At 40.0% G+C, this 19,260-nt stretch overlaps 2 protein-coding genes across 2 annotated transcripts; both read left to right on the forward strand.

Moving 5' to 3' along the window:
• The first annotated feature begins 2,862 nt into the window (after positions 1 to 2,862).
• On the forward strand, positions 2,863 to 10,662 carry LOC124144018. The gene is made up of 7 exons (XM_046513228.1): positions 2,863 to 2,902; positions 3,873 to 3,908; positions 4,759 to 4,812; positions 6,394 to 6,615; positions 8,465 to 8,509; positions 10,172 to 10,189; positions 10,607 to 10,662. Exons 1-7 carry the CDS (start codon positions 2,863 to 2,865, stop codon positions 10,660 to 10,662), a joined length of 471 nt encoding a protein of 156 aa, XP_046369184.1.
• Positions 10,663 to 10,880: 218 nt separating this feature from the next.
• On the forward strand, positions 10,881 to 18,512 carry LOC124144017. Its single transcript, XM_046513227.2, has 7 exons — positions 10,881 to 10,893; positions 11,709 to 11,930; positions 14,620 to 14,658; positions 14,839 to 14,868; positions 16,019 to 16,057; positions 16,621 to 16,668; positions 17,215 to 18,512. Exons 1-7 carry the CDS (start codon positions 10,881 to 10,883, stop codon positions 17,421 to 17,423), a joined length of 600 nt encoding a protein of 199 aa, XP_046369183.1. The 3' UTR covers positions 17,424 to 18,512.
• The last annotated feature ends 748 nt before the right edge of the window (positions 18,513 to 19,260 follow it).

Here is a 19,260-nt window from a genome sequence, read left to right on the forward strand (position 1 = left end):
TCGAGATCGGTGAATAATACACAAGATGGCGTTCTTCCTATGTACAGTCCGTTTGACTCCAAATGAGAACGATGAATTGCAAAAGAACTCGAAATCCAGAAAAGTGTATGAAACATCAATACGGTACTTGACCATGAATACCCAAAATCTGAATTTTGTTTATTTTAAGACCCATGACGGATGAAGTTCTTTAAGAAACTATCATGTAATTTTGTATAGAAATGTGTACATGACACGTAGGGGGGACAAACCGTGGAAGGCACAGCGCAAGTACGCATGCACTGCACGTTCTGTGGTAGGGGAAATGACCGAGCGTTAGAGGGGCCGTCTCATGATAATTTCAGTCGCAATCTGACTCGCTCATGCCATAGATCTCGTCGTCGACACTGCTGGTGCCTGAACCGACTGCCACTATTATAGGTTGGACTTTTGCTGGCCGTAGTCCATCTCGTGACCAATAACGTGGCTCTATCTCGTCAACGACTGTGGCCACACAACGCCTCCATGTTTCTACTGTTACCCGACCAAGGGATTCCTTTACGAGTTGTTCAACGTCTCGTAATTTGAACGTTGTGTTCGATCGTCCAACGTCACCCTTGACGATGCCCCATACCAACTCGATTGGATTCAGGTCGCAGTGATAAGGTGGCAGTCGTAAGACAGCGTGACCCTGACCCTTGATGTAACTGTCAACTTTATACACGGGGTCAGGTTTCACAGTTTTGATGATTTCATAGAGCTGTGGTTTCGTCGCTCGAGAAGGAAAGGAAATGTTCCTCCGTTGCAGCCAAGTAACAATGTCTCCTTTACGGTTATTAGAGGTTGGAGTCTTGCTTTCTGGATCCTGCACACTATGATACGGTGCACTGTCAATGACAATAAGAGACTTGGTAGGCAAAGCAGGGACTAATTTATCTTTCACCCACTCCAGAAATACATTGCCGTTCATTTCTGTGTGGTAGTCCCTGTTGTCTTTGGCCTTGGCTCTAAAGAACCAGCATGGAGAACTATGAGTCCTTCACCCTTTCCCATTGGTAACTTTCTACCAGACTCCTTACATTCACCACTGGGTACCCACTGACTGCTGGCTGTGTGTGACGCATTTACCCATGTCTCATCTAAGAAGACGGGCTCATATCCTTCTTCACGTTTCTGCTTGATGGTACGAAGGTAATGATTTAGGAGACGAACAATGTCAGACCGTTCACACAACACAGCCCTATTTTCTCCAGTTATCTTTTTGTATTTGTAACCAAATGTATGCAACAGCTGCCATAGTTTGTACTTTGTAACACGTAAATCATGGTCAGTTTCAAGGTGTTTCTTCAAAATTCTTAGGGACAGGTACTTATTTTCTGAGTGCAGTTTAACAATTGCACGTCTGACTTGATCCCTCTGAAAACTGTCTAATTTATCAACCTTGCGTGGTTTTGACATGTTCCCTACCTCCTTGGCCTGACTATTTGTATCTCGTCGACTAACAACATTTTTAAGTTTCTGAGGGGACATACCAAGAGCTTTTGAAGCTCGTTTCAAGAATTTTTTAATTGCATAAAAAGGCTTTGCTCTTTCTGCTTCACTTCTAAAGAAATCATACACATTCAACATCAACAGTTTAACATCTGCTGAGTAGCGCATCTTGTCATTGAATGAACACGGTCACTGTGTAGCACGTGCAGACCGTGCTTACGCTGTTCCTTCCAGGGGGGGGGGGGGGGGGGGGGGGGGTCACGGGTAGCCCAGTCGTCTAAGGCGCCGCGATTCGCTGTGCAGAGTTGCGTCCCTTTGGCACGCCAGAAACCTATAATTGTGGGTTCGAAACCCGGTTCGCCCCGATTTCTAGGTTTGTCAGCACCATACCTGTGCTCGTGGGTTTCACCGAAGTGGTAAACGTCCGAGACCTGCATCACTTCGGGCTTTCCTCCCACATTAAGCTGACACGCCGTGATATGACTGGAATACTGTTAAAAGCAGCGTTAAGCCCAACTCACTCACTCACTCATTCGTCATGGGTCTTAAATTAAAGAAAATTCAGATTTTGTTGGGTACAGGGTATTCATGGTCAAGTACCGTATTGATGTTTCATACACTTTTCTGGATTTCGAGTTATTTTGCGATCCATCGTTCTCATTTGGAGTCAAACGGACTTGCTAAGCCGAAAATGCAATACTACTCTGAAATTATAAGAGTAAATTTGTTCCAAATTTTGCAAATGATCTTCAACTGGTAACATCGCATGGTAAGAAGTACTTCAAGAGATGTACTGGAACATGTGTTAGGAGATTATAGTGGCATCAGGCTCACGTACCTGTATACCGGATTAAAGGTTTCCGCGAGAAGAATTTGGTTTTGTCGGGAAATATGATTTCCATGGTCCATATTCACCCAATACCAATTATTGATACACCACTGGAGAGGTATTTGGAATAAAGTATAAGTTTACTCCTTCGGATATGGAAACACAGACGGTAAATAATCTTTATGCCTGTTGTTTAATAGCAGTTACCGTCTCAAAAGTTACGTAATAAGACATGCTTCTCTGTAAAGGTACATTGATTGCCACGTCGAGTGCAAGGAGTCGATAAACTGCGTCAACCCAGTGTTTGTGAACCACTCCGAGCTGTATTAAAATTAATTAATGGGTAGGAGACGTCCGGGAAGGCAACATTATGATAACATCTCAGATAAACCTATTTACTTTGGTATCAAGTCCCCTGTGATTATTTGTAGTGCAAACGTGATTTCTGAAGTCATAAACATTTATCTGAACTTACGTGCAGCCAATTAAATTTTACATGATACCACCTGCTTAAAGCTCTGAGTATAAAGGGGAGTGAAATCAAGGTCTGTCAACTTGCGAAGATGAACAGAATACTGCAAACCGTTCTTGTGACGTTCCAAGGTAAGAATGTTTCTGTTGATAATCCAGTTATACTTTGATCTGATCTTAATCGATCACAAGGTATTTTTACTTATATCTGTATGCAGTACGATACCTTTGCTAGGTTTGCTAGGTTTGCTTTCTAAATTAAAGTAGGTTTTGATAAGAATATGAATGATGGCGAACATGGCTCACGCCAGAATACCTGCCTCATAATACATGTGTTTGTGTGGGGTGCCACCGGTGCGACGGGATAGGTTCATCTTTTCACGAACACTACTTTACAGTGATTCATAAACACATGCTTTGGAGAGGGCACGGGTGGCCCAGTCGTCTAAGGCGCCGCGATTCGCTGTGCAGCGTTGCGTCCCCTGGGCACGCCAGAAAGCTATGATTGTTGGTTCAAATCCCGGTTCGCCCCGATTATGTTTCTAGGTTAGTCAGTACCATATCCGTTATCGTGGGTTTCACCGAAGTGGTAAGCGTCTGAGACCTGCATCACTTCGGGCTTTCCTCCAACATTAAGCTGACACGCCGTGATATAACTGGAATACTGTTAAAAGCGGCGTTAAACCCAACTCACTCACTCACATGCTTTTGATATAGTCGTAATCGTACAACGGACTTTAGTCGGAATGCTTGTGGCAGTGGAAAGGGTTTTGTCGCTCTTATTATTATGATTATGAAAATCGCTTTATTTGTCGCTTTGGTCAACAACTTAATGGAATCATAGCCAGTTTGTATGTGTTAAATATAATGTGTCTGCATTTTGGCGATCTGTAACCTGTAATTTGAAAGAGCATAATAGAAAAATGATTCTCAAAATAACTTGCATAATGATATGTCTTTATGTTAAAATGCATGGTGTATTCAAGAAAAGCCTCACAATATGGCGGATTGATTGATATGAGAATATATTCATTCTTTTGAGACATGTATATAATGGTGGTGTTGAAATTTAAGGTTCTCATTTCCATTTATCATTTTGCAGTGGCATGCTGCGTCCTTGCAGCGAATATCAGACAAGGTAAGATCTATAGTGTTTCACTGTGGTGATACATACTACCACGTCCTGGGCCCACTTGCACAAAGCGATCTTAGTGCTAAGATGATCTTAACTCCCATACTTTAACATATGATTACAATAGTCTAAGATCGGTTTGTGCAAGTGGGCCCTGGTCAGGGTTGGTTCTCACTGCTTGTCGGACGATATGACTCGGTGTCATCGAACCCTGAAGGCGTGGATTGTTGTTCATAATATCCATCACTGGACCAGATTCGAATATTTACAAGCCGCCTTTATACAGCTGGAATATTGCTGAGTTCGGAGCAAACCAACGAATGAATAAAAGCATACATATAGTAATTGGATCGATCTATTAGTTTCACTGAAGCGATAACACCAACATTCACTGAAATAGATTATAACCGTTACGGTATTGCATAGCACTATTTTGTAGTGCATCTGTTACATATCTGCTAGTCGACCTTAAAGGCGGACTCGGCTCAAGATAATTGGCAGTACAGGCAAAGTCTCTTTAACAACACAACATCGCATTTACGGTGTGCTTCTGTTAACTGAAAGCGACCAAACCCTTTCCATATTCACAAGAAAAAAAAAGACTCGATTGTACGTTGCGACTATATCATGATCATGTGTTTATGAACCTATCAAATAGTGATGATACCAGGTGAGCATATCCTGCACTGGTGTACCTATCACAAACACGTGCAAAGGCAAGTCAAGTCAAGTGTTCATCTTAAAAAAACACGGTTTCAAGTGTAACAGAAACACCAGCGCTTGTTGACAAAAAAATATTCTAAATGTGTATGGTGGCTACAAGATACATTGTTGCATTGTATATCTCTGTTTACAGCACCGGCGTTGCACCCTCCTGTAAAAGCTGGAAGAAACAATGATCCTCTGAACGGTACTGTTAATATTTCTGTCAAAAATAAACTCGCAATAGTGGAGAGTGAGTGGAAACCAGTTATCAAAATACCTAATCTTAAAATGTTGGTGTTCGGTGGGTCAGTCAAGTGATTAAAGCGTTTGCTCGTTTGCCGAAGGGCCGATTCGAGCCTCCAAATGGTAGACGAACGCTTTGTGTCTGAAAATATGATTTTGATAAAAACAAACTTACTTCAAATTGAAAAGGAGCTCCAGTATGGGAGTTCAGAACCTGAAGATATCTAGACTTGCTTCATTTAGGGCTTCATCATTCCAGTAAGGGCTGGGCAGATGGATATTGATATGATTCTGGGACTGTGAAACAGACTATCAACATGGTTATATCGGGTGAAACCCATTTCTGGTTTCTTTGCTGGAATGAATTAAATTTGTTTGTTTGTTTGTTGTTTAACGCCGCACTCAACAATATTCCAGCTATATGACGGCGGTCTGTAAATAATCGAGTCTGGACAATACAATCCAGTGATTGACATCATGAATATTGATCTACACAATTTGGATACGATGATGACATGCATCAACCAAGTCAGCGAGCCTGACCACCCGATCCCGTTAGTCGCCTCTTACGACAAGCATGGGTTGCTGAAGACCTATTCTACCCCGGATATTCACGGGTCGGAATATTGTTAAAAGCGGGGTAAAATTATATGTCTCACTCAATCAATCGTCTATTGGTTCTGACCTTTACACGGGGAAACGTACCGAAGAACTTTCAACCAAGCCTCTTTTTTCCCATAATAAGCCCTCCATAGTCGTGGGAGCCGACTATTGATAAGACGGTCACTATGTGTCATGGTGCCCAGTGGATAGGTGCTAACTCTATGTATTACTAGTTGCGTGATCGTGACTTCTATTTACAAGCCGTCGTGATAAAGCTGGAATAGTGCTGAAAATTCGGATTCTAATTCATACTCTAAGATGAGTCTCATATGTAATGGGATTGTCATAGTAACAACAGGGACACAAGTGGCTCAGCGGTATTAGGCGGGCAATTCGTTGTGCAGAGTTGCCTCCCTTAGGTGTGCCGGGAACCTATGATCGTGGTTGAATCCAAGATATAAGATTCAGTAGTATTCCCTGGCCCCATGCCCCAGATGTATTATGGTAAAGAATATAGTGTAGGTGCTCCGTTTGTGACGTCAGAGACGCAGGCTGGAGGAGTTAGCACGAGTGAGTGAGTGAGTTTGGTTTAACGCCGTTTAACAGTATTTCATTTATGTCACGGCGTGGCAGCTTAAAGTGGGATGAAAGCCCAAAGTTATACAAGCCTCAGATGTTTACCACTTCGGTGAAACCAACGAGCATGGGTATGGTACTGACAAACCTAGAAACATAATGCTGGCGAACCTGGATTCGAACCTAGAATCATAGGTTTCTTGCACACCTAAGGGTAACAAGGCTTTTGTAATCAGACCTTGAGGGAGTAGATAAATGCTCAAGCTATCAACCACTGTGTTGTTGGGCCTCTACTTAATTTTACTAACATAGCTGTTGACAGCAGCAAAATGTACTCTAATTAAACATGTCCTTTCCGATTCAGCGCGCCATTGTATTGAAGAATGGGCAAGTGGAGAAACTGAAATTGGGTTTAACTTTCCCCAAGCGAAGCAAATCTTAGGAGTCACTTTGGACAATATCCGGAACAGGATGCAGTGTATTCGTGACACCACGTACGGCGTGACAGGAAATACTGTGTGGGTCAGCAACGGGTGTCAAGCCGAGGTCACCATATGCTATGAAGTCTCCCCCGGTCCAATTGTGCGTAAGTATAGCTTCATGAATCTCCATGACCCGTGAACATCCGGGTTAGAATAAGACGGTTAAATGATATGCTGTCATGGGTTTCAAGCCTCATCTTCCAAATACGCTTTCAAATTCAATGACAGTAAAGCTTTATTCTCAAACATTTGATTCTGACATGTGCTGAATTTGTATGCACGCCATTTCAAATGTACTGACAGTAAAGCTTATTTCCCTATATTTTCATTGTTCTCTTATGCGTGTCAATTCGTTTCCATGTCTGTTTTATTGCCTACGTGTGTTGTCTTTAAAGCTCGAAGCAGTTCGAAACTCTTAAATATATACAAAGAAAAAGGTTTAGCACACCCTAATATATTTCATTATTGTTTGGCCCCAACATTTATGAACGATATAATTAGGGGAACAATTATGTTTTCTCGAGATGATGTAATCAGTCATGCGTGACGAAAGCTCACGTGCCATGCATGGTATGCCCGTGCAGCATGCTACCCTCGAGTATCTCTAAAAGCAGTATATCCAGACGTTAAATTGTTTCTTAAGCTCGGTTTTAGAAAGTTATTCCATGACATGGTGTGACCATGGCACGAAGGCAATTATCAAACGCCACAGGATGGCAAATATTCGGCATGCATAACGCAGGAATGTCTTGTAATGCCATTGGTCGGAATAGGGGGTATCACCACAATGTCGTAAGCCGTTTAGTCGAGAAGCATGCTCAGACCGGTGATGTACAGAACTGGAATCTGAGAACATGGAGACGGATCAATTGGTCAGACGAAAGTCGCTTTCTGCTCCACGTCACTTATGGAAGAACGAGAGTTTTGAGGCACGGTCTACACCCCTAGGAATATTAAACCGACTGTTACATACGGCGTGGGCCCGGTAATGGTTTGGGGGTGTATCTCTCATGATTGCAGGTTGGATTTGGTCACCATTAGGGGCAACTTAACAGGGGATCACTACATCCGGGATGTTTAGAGGCCAGTCGTCTTTCCTCATTTTGACAACCACCCTCTTGCTACTCGACCACAGTACATGGATGACAATGCCAGGCCTCATCGTTCGCATGCAGTCGTGGATTACCCTGACCAGCAATGAGCCCAGATTTGAACCCCCTTGAATATGTTTGGGATATTCTGGGGCGGCGCACACTTGCTCGAGATCCTCCTGTACAAGATTTACGCCAATTGGAAGCAGCATTGCATCAGGAGAGGTTGTTGTTGACCCATCAACAGATCCGACAGATCTGACTGAAGGCATGAGACGTAGGGTAGAATGCGTCATCCGGGCACGTGGCGGTTATACCTGCTAGTGATCTGTTTCACGTGTCACGTCAAGTAGAGACTTTTAGGAGCATGTTCACATGAAACATCAAACCTACTCGTTTACTTAATCCTGCAGCTCCATACTTTGAGGTATTGTCTAAGGTCAAAAACAGTACCTGTGTTACAATGATATCTTCTTTATTTGTTGTCAAATGTTTGTTCTATCTGATGACATTGGTATCGCCCAGCTCTTGTGGTCAGTCATCCCATGCCATGAATTTTGCCATTTGTCATAGTTCAGAAATAGGTGTGTGCTTAACTTTTTTCTTTGTGTATATTAAACACAGTGGGACCTCGGTATCTCGAACCTAGCGGGCCGTGTTGTGACTTCGAGTTATTTCATATGTATCTATATAGTTAGGCTGTCAGGGCCAGAGAATAGGTTCGAGATATCGGTACATTCCAGATGTGTAAGTTTCATCATAGAATACACCAATATGAAGTCAATAATAACATATGTTGGAACTTTATGTGATTTGCTTTTGTATAAAAAATATTGACATTTTTTCCCATTCTTGTCTTCAGCACGAGTAAATGACCCTGCGTTCAAGGTGGAAGCGTTCCCTGGCAGTAGGTGGCATTTTACATTGTCTCGCGTCTAAGTTGAAAGCATGGGTATCTATATTGGGGAATGTTATAGGTTATCGGTAGTACTGTAGAGGTACAGTATTATGTCCCGATACAAGGCCCACGATACAATACGTCTGTTTACGACCCTGTATCGCGATACATAAGACAATACAAGGTATATTGGTGTAAACACGTGAATACTAACAGAGGCTGTTTAACAACCAGCTTACACAGGGTCTTTAGTATTTCCCAGTTTGCAATAGTGAGTGAGTATAGTTTTACGCCGCTTAGCAATATTCCAGCAATATCACGGCTGGGGGCACGAGAAATGGGCTTCAAACATTGTACCCATCGTGAATCGAACCCGGGACTTTACCATCGTAAAGCGAACGCTTTAACCACTAGGCTACCCGACCGCCCCCAGTTTGCATTAAATAGCATAACCCGCACAGTACCCGCTAGCCTATATGTTTCTGCCCGACAACATCCCATCTTCGATCTCTGAAATTTTAAAACAAATGGTTCAGGTTGTGATTCACCTGCAAAAAGAAAGAATATCAGTTTTTTTAGATAAAAGAATTGTGTCGTGATACGAATTGTATCGCAACAAGAGTATCGGGATATGTATTGTATCGCGACCCCTAAAGTGTCCAACAGTTGAACGTGTTTAGTGTCTAAAGTGTTTAACAGCTGAACGCGTTTAGTGTCTGAAGTGTTTAACAGCTGAACGCGTTTAGTGTCTGAAGTGTTTAACAGATGAACGCGTTTAGTGTCTGAAGTGTTTAACAGATGAACGCGTTTAGTGTCTGAAGTGTTTAACAGATGAACGCGTTTAGTGTCTGAAGTGTTTAACAGATGAACGCGTTTAGTGTCTGAAGTGTTTAACAGTTGAACGCGTTTAGTGTCTGAAGTGTTTAACAGTTGAACGCGTTTAGTGTCTGAAGTGTTTAACAGTTGAACGCGTTTAGTGTCTGAAGTGTTTAACAGCTGAACGCGTTTAGTGTCTGAAGTGTTTAACATCTTTAACAGCGTGTTGAGACAGAACAGACCAAGTGTGTATTTCGTTTGGGATTTAAACACATTCCTAAACATGTTAAGATATAAAAAAGTCTTCTATGTGTTTACATTCTAAATACATTTTTACAGCGTTCACATTTGGTATAGTAATGTTTATAGTAATGTTTATTGTGGTTATTATTGTCAGTCTTGATTAATTAATTATTATCAATGTACCTACTGGTATATGCCTGGGCATCACTCCATACTAATCGTCCTCCAAGCGTACACTTTACACCTGGAATAAGTGAAGCGACATGCGTTTTAAATGTTTATATATTCCTAACGTCCATGTATCTTTTGAAAAATATCTACAAATGACACTGATCTTCTGAATGTCTAAATTACCACCGACACGTGCAAAATATATGTTTTTCGAGATGGTGGAAATTTACTAAAAGTAATCACTGTGTAGTGTACATCGTGAAAGGTCATTCTCTCGACACAATGAATGTTAGTATACTTCCCGCTATATATCTCCTATATGTAATTAGAACTATGGCTATTTACTGTTTACGTTTGTATGTGTAAACGCACAAATCCAAAAGTATGTGGAGTTTTTTTTCGCTCGACTGCATTGAATTTCATTGAAACTTTTAATTACAGCTGCAAGTCCATTGCCGGGTAAGTACATCTTCCCCCCCCCCCCCCCCCCCCCCCCCCCTCTCTCTCTCTCTCTCTCTCTCTCTCTCTCTCTCTCTCGCTGCCAACATGTTAGCAGACAGCAAACTAACTCTATTTCCTGCTTGTAATGGAACGCCTACCTGACTTCCACTAGACAAGTGTCCACGATGCAACACTACAAATTGTCTCTGAAATGCTCTGTCTGTGGACATATACACACAACATGGACGAGCAGGTCCTGGTGGACAAACTCGGCACACACACACACACACACACACACACACACACACACACACACACACACACACACACACACACACACACACACACACACACACACACACCAATGGAATCTGTTTCGACAGATAATCGAGACTGGTTATTGTCTGGCGCTGACCTTTTCTATTTCATTCACAGCTGTACCCGCTCCTGCCATGACCGAGCCTGGTATGTACAGCTGCACGTGTTCCTAAATGATGACGTAAAAGCAACAACTAGATCTATTTCTTGTATCAGTATTACTTTATTATTATTTACTTTGAATATTATTATCTTCGCGGTCATCATTATCTTTGACGTAATAGTGCCATATTTCAAAAATGCATAAATAATGTGTCGCATTTGTTACATTTGACATCTTGCATAACAATTGATACTCAAACCCAATGTTCCATCTGCAGCCGTTCCCGAAATGCCAAAACCAGGTAAGTGCGGCTGCGTTAGTTCCTATATGTTAAAAACATCTACAGCAGCAGTAGTAGTAGTAGTAGTAGTAGTAGCAGTAGTAGTAGTAGTAGTAGTAGTAGTAGCAGTAGTAGCAGTAGCAGTAGTAGTAGTAGTAGTAGTAGCAGTAGTAGTAGTAGTAGTAGTAGCAGTAGTAGCAGTAGTAGCAGTAGCAGTAGTAGTAGCAGCAGCAGTAGTAGCAGTAGTAGTAGTAGTAGCAGTAGTAGTAGCAGTAGTAGTAGCAGTAGTAGTAGTAGTAGTAGAAGCAGTAGTAGTAGCAATAGTGGTAGTAGCAACAGTAGTAGTAGTAGTAGTAGTAGTGTTTATGGTGGTGGTGGTGGTAGTAGTAGTGGTAGGAAGAGGAGGGAAAGGAGTAGGAGGAGACTAGACTGTGCAACACATTGTCAGTGGATGCCCAGCTTTATCACAAACACAGTATCTTAAGTGACATGATGGCAGGGCTCGATCCTTTGTTAACGTCTCCGCTATCCTTGTGGTTTTGGACTCAGATGTACTCAGAGAGTACCCGGGTTTGCTACCAGGAATACAGCCCTTCTGACAATCTGGGTTATGCAGAAAGCTGCAGTGTTGGGTAGTCTTCACAGTTCCCGAAATGTTGTTGGTGTGTTCGACTAGCCCATTCGCTGTGTGTGGAAGGGACTGTGCCAGGACCACCCGAACCCTCTTTCCTGTATTTATTTGTATTAATCTGTAAAAAAATAAAATAATAAAAGTAATGATAATTTAACTTTTTATCGTAAATGCCAATAACGTTACAACGCATCGTAACTTACAGAGCACGCATGCGTAGAAGAGTGGGCCAGCGGAGACTCCAACATCCAGTTTGAATACCCAATAGCGTCGGAGGTCATAAGCGTTGCCGTTGACAACGTGGGTAACCAAGCAGTGTGTCTACGTGATACGTCATACGGAGTACGTAACACAACAGTGTGGGTGAACGCGGGGTGCAAGGGCAAGGTGTTCATCTGTTTCCACCTCTCAGTGGCCCGCGTTGCTCGTAAGTATTGGTACTAATGTACTGTCGGAAATGCTAGAAAAATGCTTTTTGTCCGTTAAAACATGACAGAATGTTATTAACAAGTCCAATGAGGGAAGTCTGAAACGAACTATAGAAATATGCGCATGTGACTCCGTTTTAATAATAATAATAATAATGATGATGATGATGATGATGATGATGATGATGATGATGATAATAATAATAATAATAATAATAATAATAATAATAATAATAATAATAATAATAATAACAACAACAACAACAACAATAACAACAACAGCAGCAGCAACAACCACGACAATAATAATAATAATAATAATAATAATAATAATAATAATTCATGATAGAATTGTTTTGTTCACTTTTGCACACATTTATTTGTCTGGTGATCCTCTTGTGAAGCATGTCAAGACTCATAATGAAAACAACGCAATAATAATGTTTATAAAACATCTCATCCAGAAAAAAACCCAAGTCAAATGGAGAAAATTCTAGACGTGCATCTTAGATGTTAACAAAATGACGCTGCATTTGTTATGTGGTACACGGCAAGGAGTCTGTGGTGGGCTGATATGTATATAGAATACTAAACTCGCTCCCGTGTAATACCAGTTTTATGAAACGAGTGAATGGTTCTGGTATTTGACAAGCGAAAGCGAGTCAGATACCAGAACTATTCACGAGTTTAGTATTTTATTTATTACTTGCCATTTATAACTTAAGCACGCGCTTTTGTATTACACAATGCGTTATACAACTATGTTTATAAACAGGTGATCTCTCCACGGGCAAGTAATAGATAAACGTACTATACACTTGAGAGAGGGAAACCATTTGTTAGCTTGGATATGATGTATTACCGAACGGCACATGCTCCGTGGCGTTCTTACCAACAACTCTACGGTGTGATTAATGAAATAAAGACGGTAGGGGTCATCTCAAAAACGAAATCGGGACGTAAAAGCATATTAGTGGGTGAGTATGGTTTTACGCCGCTTTTAGCAATACTCCGGCAATATCACGGCGGGGGACACCAGACATGGGTTCCACACTTTATACTCATGTCGGGAATAAAAAAAGGATTATAGATAGTTTTGATACAGGGTGATTAGGCGTACAGTGTACAAACGTTATGAGCAGAAGTTACCCCGACTTGTAGGAGAATTCAGGAGTAAATAAAAGACACAATTGATGTTTCCCGGACTATATTAATTATTGTTCTCCACGAGATGGGATTTCGAAGCACTGCACGTAGTGGTGACTGAGCAGATTTCAGGGAGATATATTCCATCCTGTCTATGAGGTCACATTATCTCCGAACAATACATGAATGTCGCAGTCATTTACCTTGATGAAACCTGGGTGAATAAGAATCATTCCACTGACTACATGTGAAGGTAATCATAGGAACATATGGTACAAGTCAATATAGGAAAGTAACGGCGTAGATATCAGCCTTGTTGCACCAGTTGAGTGATAGTACAGATTTAGATACGCTGAGTGAGATAAAGAAAGCATCTGTAGAACAACAAATACTCCTTAATTCATAAATCCAGACCATCCAATAGCTTTTAACTATTCCCAAATTTCCCATGCAAAAATGATGCAGTACATATCTTAAATGCTATTCCCGTCACAGCTATCTCAATAAAATACAATGAGAATATTTTGAGACAACCCCTACTCAGGTAACGTACATCTCTACCTGTGAGAATGCACGGGACGGTGTAACGTCATCACCTCGGGACAGGTGTCTGGTGATGACCTAACGCTATAGGCCGTTTCACATATGCATGACAACGCACGAATATTTTCTTAGTTTTTCATTTTACCTGTAAAAGCACCTTTAAAGGCGAGTCACAGTGTCAGTTAGATCAGATGTAGATTTGAGTTATTTTGATGTATGCTATTTTCATATTTCTAAATTAAGCCAGAAAAGCATTTTTCTAGCATTTCCGACAGTACTTTTGTGAATCGGGTTGATGAATGAATTAATGCTTCACATAATTATCTGTTTTGTCCTTTAGATGTATACATTCGATCACTTATTCATACATTATTCTGAACGCCTCCGTGGTCTAGTGGTAGAGTGTCCGCCCGGAGAGCGGAAGGTCTAGGGTTCGATTCCCGGCCGCGTCATACAAAAAGACATAAGATTGTACTTGTTGTTACCCTGTCTGGCGCTCGGCATTAAGGGGCTAAAACAAGGACTGTTCGGCTCGGAGTCAGTATACTGTGTCTCAGTGGGGTATTCATGTTAAACTGCGGCATGGTATCTCAGTGAGCTAGCACTATAAATCGGCATCAGTCCGGACTAGTACAAGCAGCCACACAAACAAACGTGCATGCACGTCGCTATATAAGTGCAATAATCTTGGACGCGACGTTAAATCCATTTCAATATACATACATTATTCTATGTTTGTTTGTTTGTTTGTTTTCTATTTCTTTTCTCTTTTTTTCCAGAATCAACTTTTTCATTTGTTTATCTTCTGCCATTGCCACTACTATCCCATACTCAAGACGACTTTCATTAACTTATATTAGCACTTGCAACTTAATCCGGCAGGTTTTACCTTTCCAGTGGAATTTAGTGATGGATATATTTTGACCCCTTCAATTAAATATTCTAGTATGAAAAATAACATTTAAGCATTCGTATCATATCTCATGTTTATATGTTTAGGTATGGTACATGATCCAGCTCAGACCGGAATCCTATCCAGTAAGTAAACTTTAATTTCAGTCAAATTGAACTTATTTCATGAAAAACCTCCATTGTTGTTCTTATTATTGTTATTTATAAAGACTTACTTTAGAGTAACAATAAAATTATCAACTGCTTGATTGTCACATGTTCCATTAATGTTTCACATTAGTATACGTGTCATTTCTTCTTTTCAAGATCTACCAGCTATGGAAATAGCACCAACTGGTGAGTGAATTTCCCCTTGAAGCATCCGTTATTAATAATGGTGAAAAAACGTTTATGTGTGGCGTTCACGTGGAGGCCATCCAAAAATGTGAATAAAAGAAGAATATTAATAGACCTCCGACGTATCTCTGTAGGAGTAGAGAAAGGGTGACCATCACCTCCTTCCACGAGCCTTCAGCAGTAAATCACAGGAACATGTGAGAATTCGCTTATTCCCAGCCATATAATATACAATAGCACTGGGTCACCGAGTCTGAGTGCCCAATCTTTTTTTGTCGCATCGTACACGCATTTTTTTCGATGGGCTATTATTCTTAGACAGAACTAGCACGTACCACTATATTTATTCACTAAATCATGAACGTTTTTTACTGAGATAAAGTTAAGATGCTTTTGAGATGTATTTTTGTCTGTTTTGTCTCTTGAGCGTCAGTCTCTATTCAACTGTTCAATCGTTGTATTTAGTGAATTACGGATTGTTAGGCAGTCTGAAAAGACACTTGCACCTCGGTGTATTTTCATCTTTTTGTCTTGATTGTTCGGTTGGTCGAATCCTAATAACGAAAAATATATAATGGCGATGGTAAAGGAATAATTTATGATAGAAAAAACACTGTTATTTTTGAAAAATTGGGGAAAACCTTTCAAAAATTGCTATGGAATTCAAAGAAAAATTTCACCGACCAATGAGGAAGTTTTCACCTATTATCTGCGGTGTTGTTATTTTACATATCCTGGAGCGGCAGGGAACCATGCTCTTTTCGGATGTTACCGTCATAATATTGCTGGAATATTGCTAAAAGCGGTGTACACCTCCACTCCCTCACTAGATAACTCCTTAAAAGTCACCTTGTGTCGAGGGCTTGCTGAGGATCAAATCATGAACACATTTAAGCTTGTCGAACTTGAACATTGGAAATTCAAATGTTTTCAAATGAAACCGATATCAGTTATTTCCTATTTCTAACGTTTTCAATCATTTTCAGAATAAGTTTTCCTCGAAATATTAAATTTAAACGTTTTAGCGGCACGGAAGGTTCTTTATGATATTTATTTTTAAATTGTTGTACTGCAGACAATTTGATATTGACATGCTGAATAATTTCTATTTTTGAAATAAATCATTCATACATATTGTTTCATCTTGTAGAAGGCAACGTTTCCGTGGTCGAACAAGTGACTCCGGCAGGTATGTATGTTTGCCTTATTTTATGCACTGACTCTGGCACTCAAGCCGAAGTCCTGGGTTCGAATCTCTACATTGGTACATTTCAGTGTCGTTCCCCCAAGTTATACGGCTTGAATAAGCAGAGTATAACTCAACTCCCCACGGTCAAATTCATTCGTGGAAAAATTTCGAAAGTCAAACATAACTATGATCTTGTTGCTAATAAAATATTGTATTTCTTAAGCAGCACGTAACCCAAACAGTTCGCTCCTTGTCTTTGTATGGCGTACTGGTGGTTAATCGGGCTTCTAAACATTTTTAATTTGAATTCAAATTTTAAATTAATTCACATTATGCATTTCTCTTTATTTTCATTCCCTGTAGAGATGTAAGACTGTTAAAATAAAATAAAATTAGAGGCGTATCTTTAATTTGCTCTCAAACACATATTACTTCATCAAAACGGTGTGTTAGTGATGTCCAAAGGTGTATTGTGCTGAGACGATATCAATTTTCGTTAAAACGTATTGTGAATGTCTGATATTATTTTAAAATCTTATTTTACAAATTAAAACTATTTTCAGTTGACTTAATGGACGTGCTGACCACACCGCCCCCACCAACAACTCCAGGTAAACGACTTGTACTCACATTTAACATTATGCCACATTGATATGACAGGTATGGATAATAATAATCTTATCTGATCTGATGAAAGTAAAATAGAGACGTTTCGGCGACTCAAACATTATGACTGTAACATATTTCATTTGCAAACTCAATTTAATCATGGTGGGATTTTGAATGTTTTAAATGGAAATGGTCAACCAATGTTTTCTATTGGAAACTCACTCACTGACTCACGTCCCACCCACACGCCCACTCGCTCGCTCACTCAACTCACCACCTGTGAACATCCGGGTTAGAATTGGTCTTCAGCAACCCGTGCTTGTCGTAAGAGCCGACTCACGGGATCGTTTGGTCAGGCTCGCTGACTTGGTTGATACATGTCATCGTATCCCAATTGCGTAAAATAATGGTCAAGATGCCAATCGCTGGATTGTCTGGTCCAGACTTGATTATTTACGGACAGCCGTCATATAGCCGGAACATTGCCGAGTGCTGCGTTCAATAACAAACAAACAAACAAACTGAACTCACATTTTTATCTTTTCCAGAGCCTAAGTGTATTGACGAGTGGTCAAGCGGCTACTCGAGGATCACGTTTACGTTGCCACATGCAACATCACTGACGTTCCTGGAAGTGACCAACATTGAGTATGACAACACCTGCACCGAGGGCCGAGACTACGGCATCATCGGCTCTATTGTCTGGGTCGACCTCGGTTGCAAGGCAGAATTTGAAATTTGCTTCAGCCTAAGTTAGAAATTCTACCATGAGGAGAATGATTTGTTTGCTTTAAATCCTGCGGTACAAACATACCTCTTGGGTTAGGGTTAGGGTTGATGCGTGTAGGTCATACTTTATTTGAAATACAAAATGTGTTAAGGAGGAAAATATATGAATGTCAACATCTTTATTATGAGAAACACAACGTTTCGGATTATAAGCTTACTCCTTCATCGGGTGAATAAATGTTATGAGGCAGAGAACATATATATGTACCTGTAAGAACAACAAAAGTAATAAGATAACAAAGGTGGAGACTTAACAAGTGAAGCCAACAGTTAATTGCCGCTGTTTGGTGATTAGTAATGGACAAATGGAATCTAGCACTACCAGTTAAGTAATCTCATCCTTATGAGGATCACTTCTAAATGTGATTTAAAGGTGGACTTTCTAAAGTTTGATTTCAAATTGAAAATTATGCAATTAGTTTTTTGAAGTTGTATGTATTGAAGCAGGGACCGGAAATATATTATAGTGAGTGAGTTAACATTTAACGTCGCATCGGTATTATTTCAGCCATATAGCGACGGAAATTATAAACAGATCAATATCATATTGTTCGGTAGATTTTTGTAGAGCATTAACTCCTTTATTCAAAGTATAGTGGAAATAATTTTCACTCATCACATATCACCAACAATTATTCTGCCCCTAAATCTCTGGTTTTTGAGACATTTATTGACTTTACATGATCAGAGCTTATCAAAATATGAAACGTCATATTCCTCTACACCATTGTGAAAATGCAGTTAAAAAAGCTATAATTTGTATTTTATGAAAACCCAACTTCTCAGTCATATTCCTACAAAGCATTAATTTTAACACGTACTTTCTTAATCTTATTACCTTTTAAATGTTAAATTAATGTAGGATTGTGTGTCGTGAATGCTGCATTAATTGTCACAGCGTCAGAGTCACAAATGTAAACTTAATCAGTTACATGTCATATCCAAATGAAATATGATATCAGTAGCATATTTTTGTCTTCCCAATAATGGTTTGTCTGAATGTAATACATGCCCTGTCATTGTCTCTGGTGAGTTGCAATAAAACTACATTTCAAAATTTTCTGTTTTCATTCGCTGTCAATAGATATCAATTTGTCTGTCTGTGCAAATGTTAATATACATGTACGTGTTACTGTACACAACTATTGAAGGGTGACCATATCGTTAAGGGCGATACAATTGAAGGCCTCCTCCTATTCAAACCCAAAACTAATCATGATCCAAGCCAAAGTTGTTAAAGACCACACCAATGTAAATGTTTGTGGCTGTATTAATAAAAACAATAATTTTCACAAATTTAAGCATCTTCATATTGTTCGGTAGATTTTTGTAGAGCATTAACTCCTTTATTCAAAGTATAGTGGAAATAATTTTCACTCAACACATATCACCAACAATTATTCTGCCCCTAAATCTCTGGTTTTTGAGACATTTATTGACTTTACATGATCAGAGCTTATCAAAATATAAAACGTCATATTCCTCTACACCATTGTGAAAATGCAGTTGAAAAAGCTATAATTTGTATTTTATGAAAACCCAACTTCTCAGTCATATTCCTACAAAGCATTAATTTTAACACGTACTTTCTTAATCTTATTACCTTTTAAATGTTAAATTAATGTAGGATTGTGTGTCGTGAATGCTGCATTAATTGTCACAGCGTCAGAGTCACAAATGTAAACTTAATCAGTTACATGTTATATCCAAATGAAATATGATATCAGTAGCATATTTTTGTCTTCCCAATAATGGTTTGTCTGAATGTAATACATGCCCTGTCATTGTCTCTGGTGAGTTGCAAT

Source organism: Haliotis rufescens, unplaced genomic scaffold (genome assembly GCF_023055435.1).
Source record: "Haliotis rufescens isolate VD_foot unplaced genomic scaffold, xgHalRufe1.0.p SCAF_6, whole genome shotgun sequence".
Lineage (NCBI taxonomy): Eukaryota > Metazoa > Mollusca > Gastropoda > Lepetellida > Haliotidae > Haliotis > Haliotis rufescens.

Coding starts and splice junctions, on each gene's coding strand:
- LOC124144018 (XM_046513228.1), top strand. CDS start 2,863: ATGAACAGAATACTGCAAACCGTTCTTGTGACGTTCCAAG. Junction 2,903..3,872: donor CGTTCTTGTGACGTTCCAAG/GTAAGAATGTTT, acceptor ATCATTTTGCAG/TGGCATGCTGCGTCCTTGCA. Junction 4,813..6,393: donor AAACAATGATCCTCTGAACG/GTACTGTTAATA, acceptor TTTCCGATTCAG/CGCGCCATTGTATTGAAGAA.
- LOC124144017 (XM_046513227.2), top strand. Junction 14,659..14,838: donor TCAGACCGGAATCCTATCCA/GTAAGTAAACTT, acceptor CTTCTTTTCAAG/ATCTACCAGCTATGGAAATA. Junction 16,058..16,620: donor CGAACAAGTGACTCCGGCAG/GTATGTATGTTT, acceptor AACTATTTTCAG/TTGACTTAATGGACGTGCTG.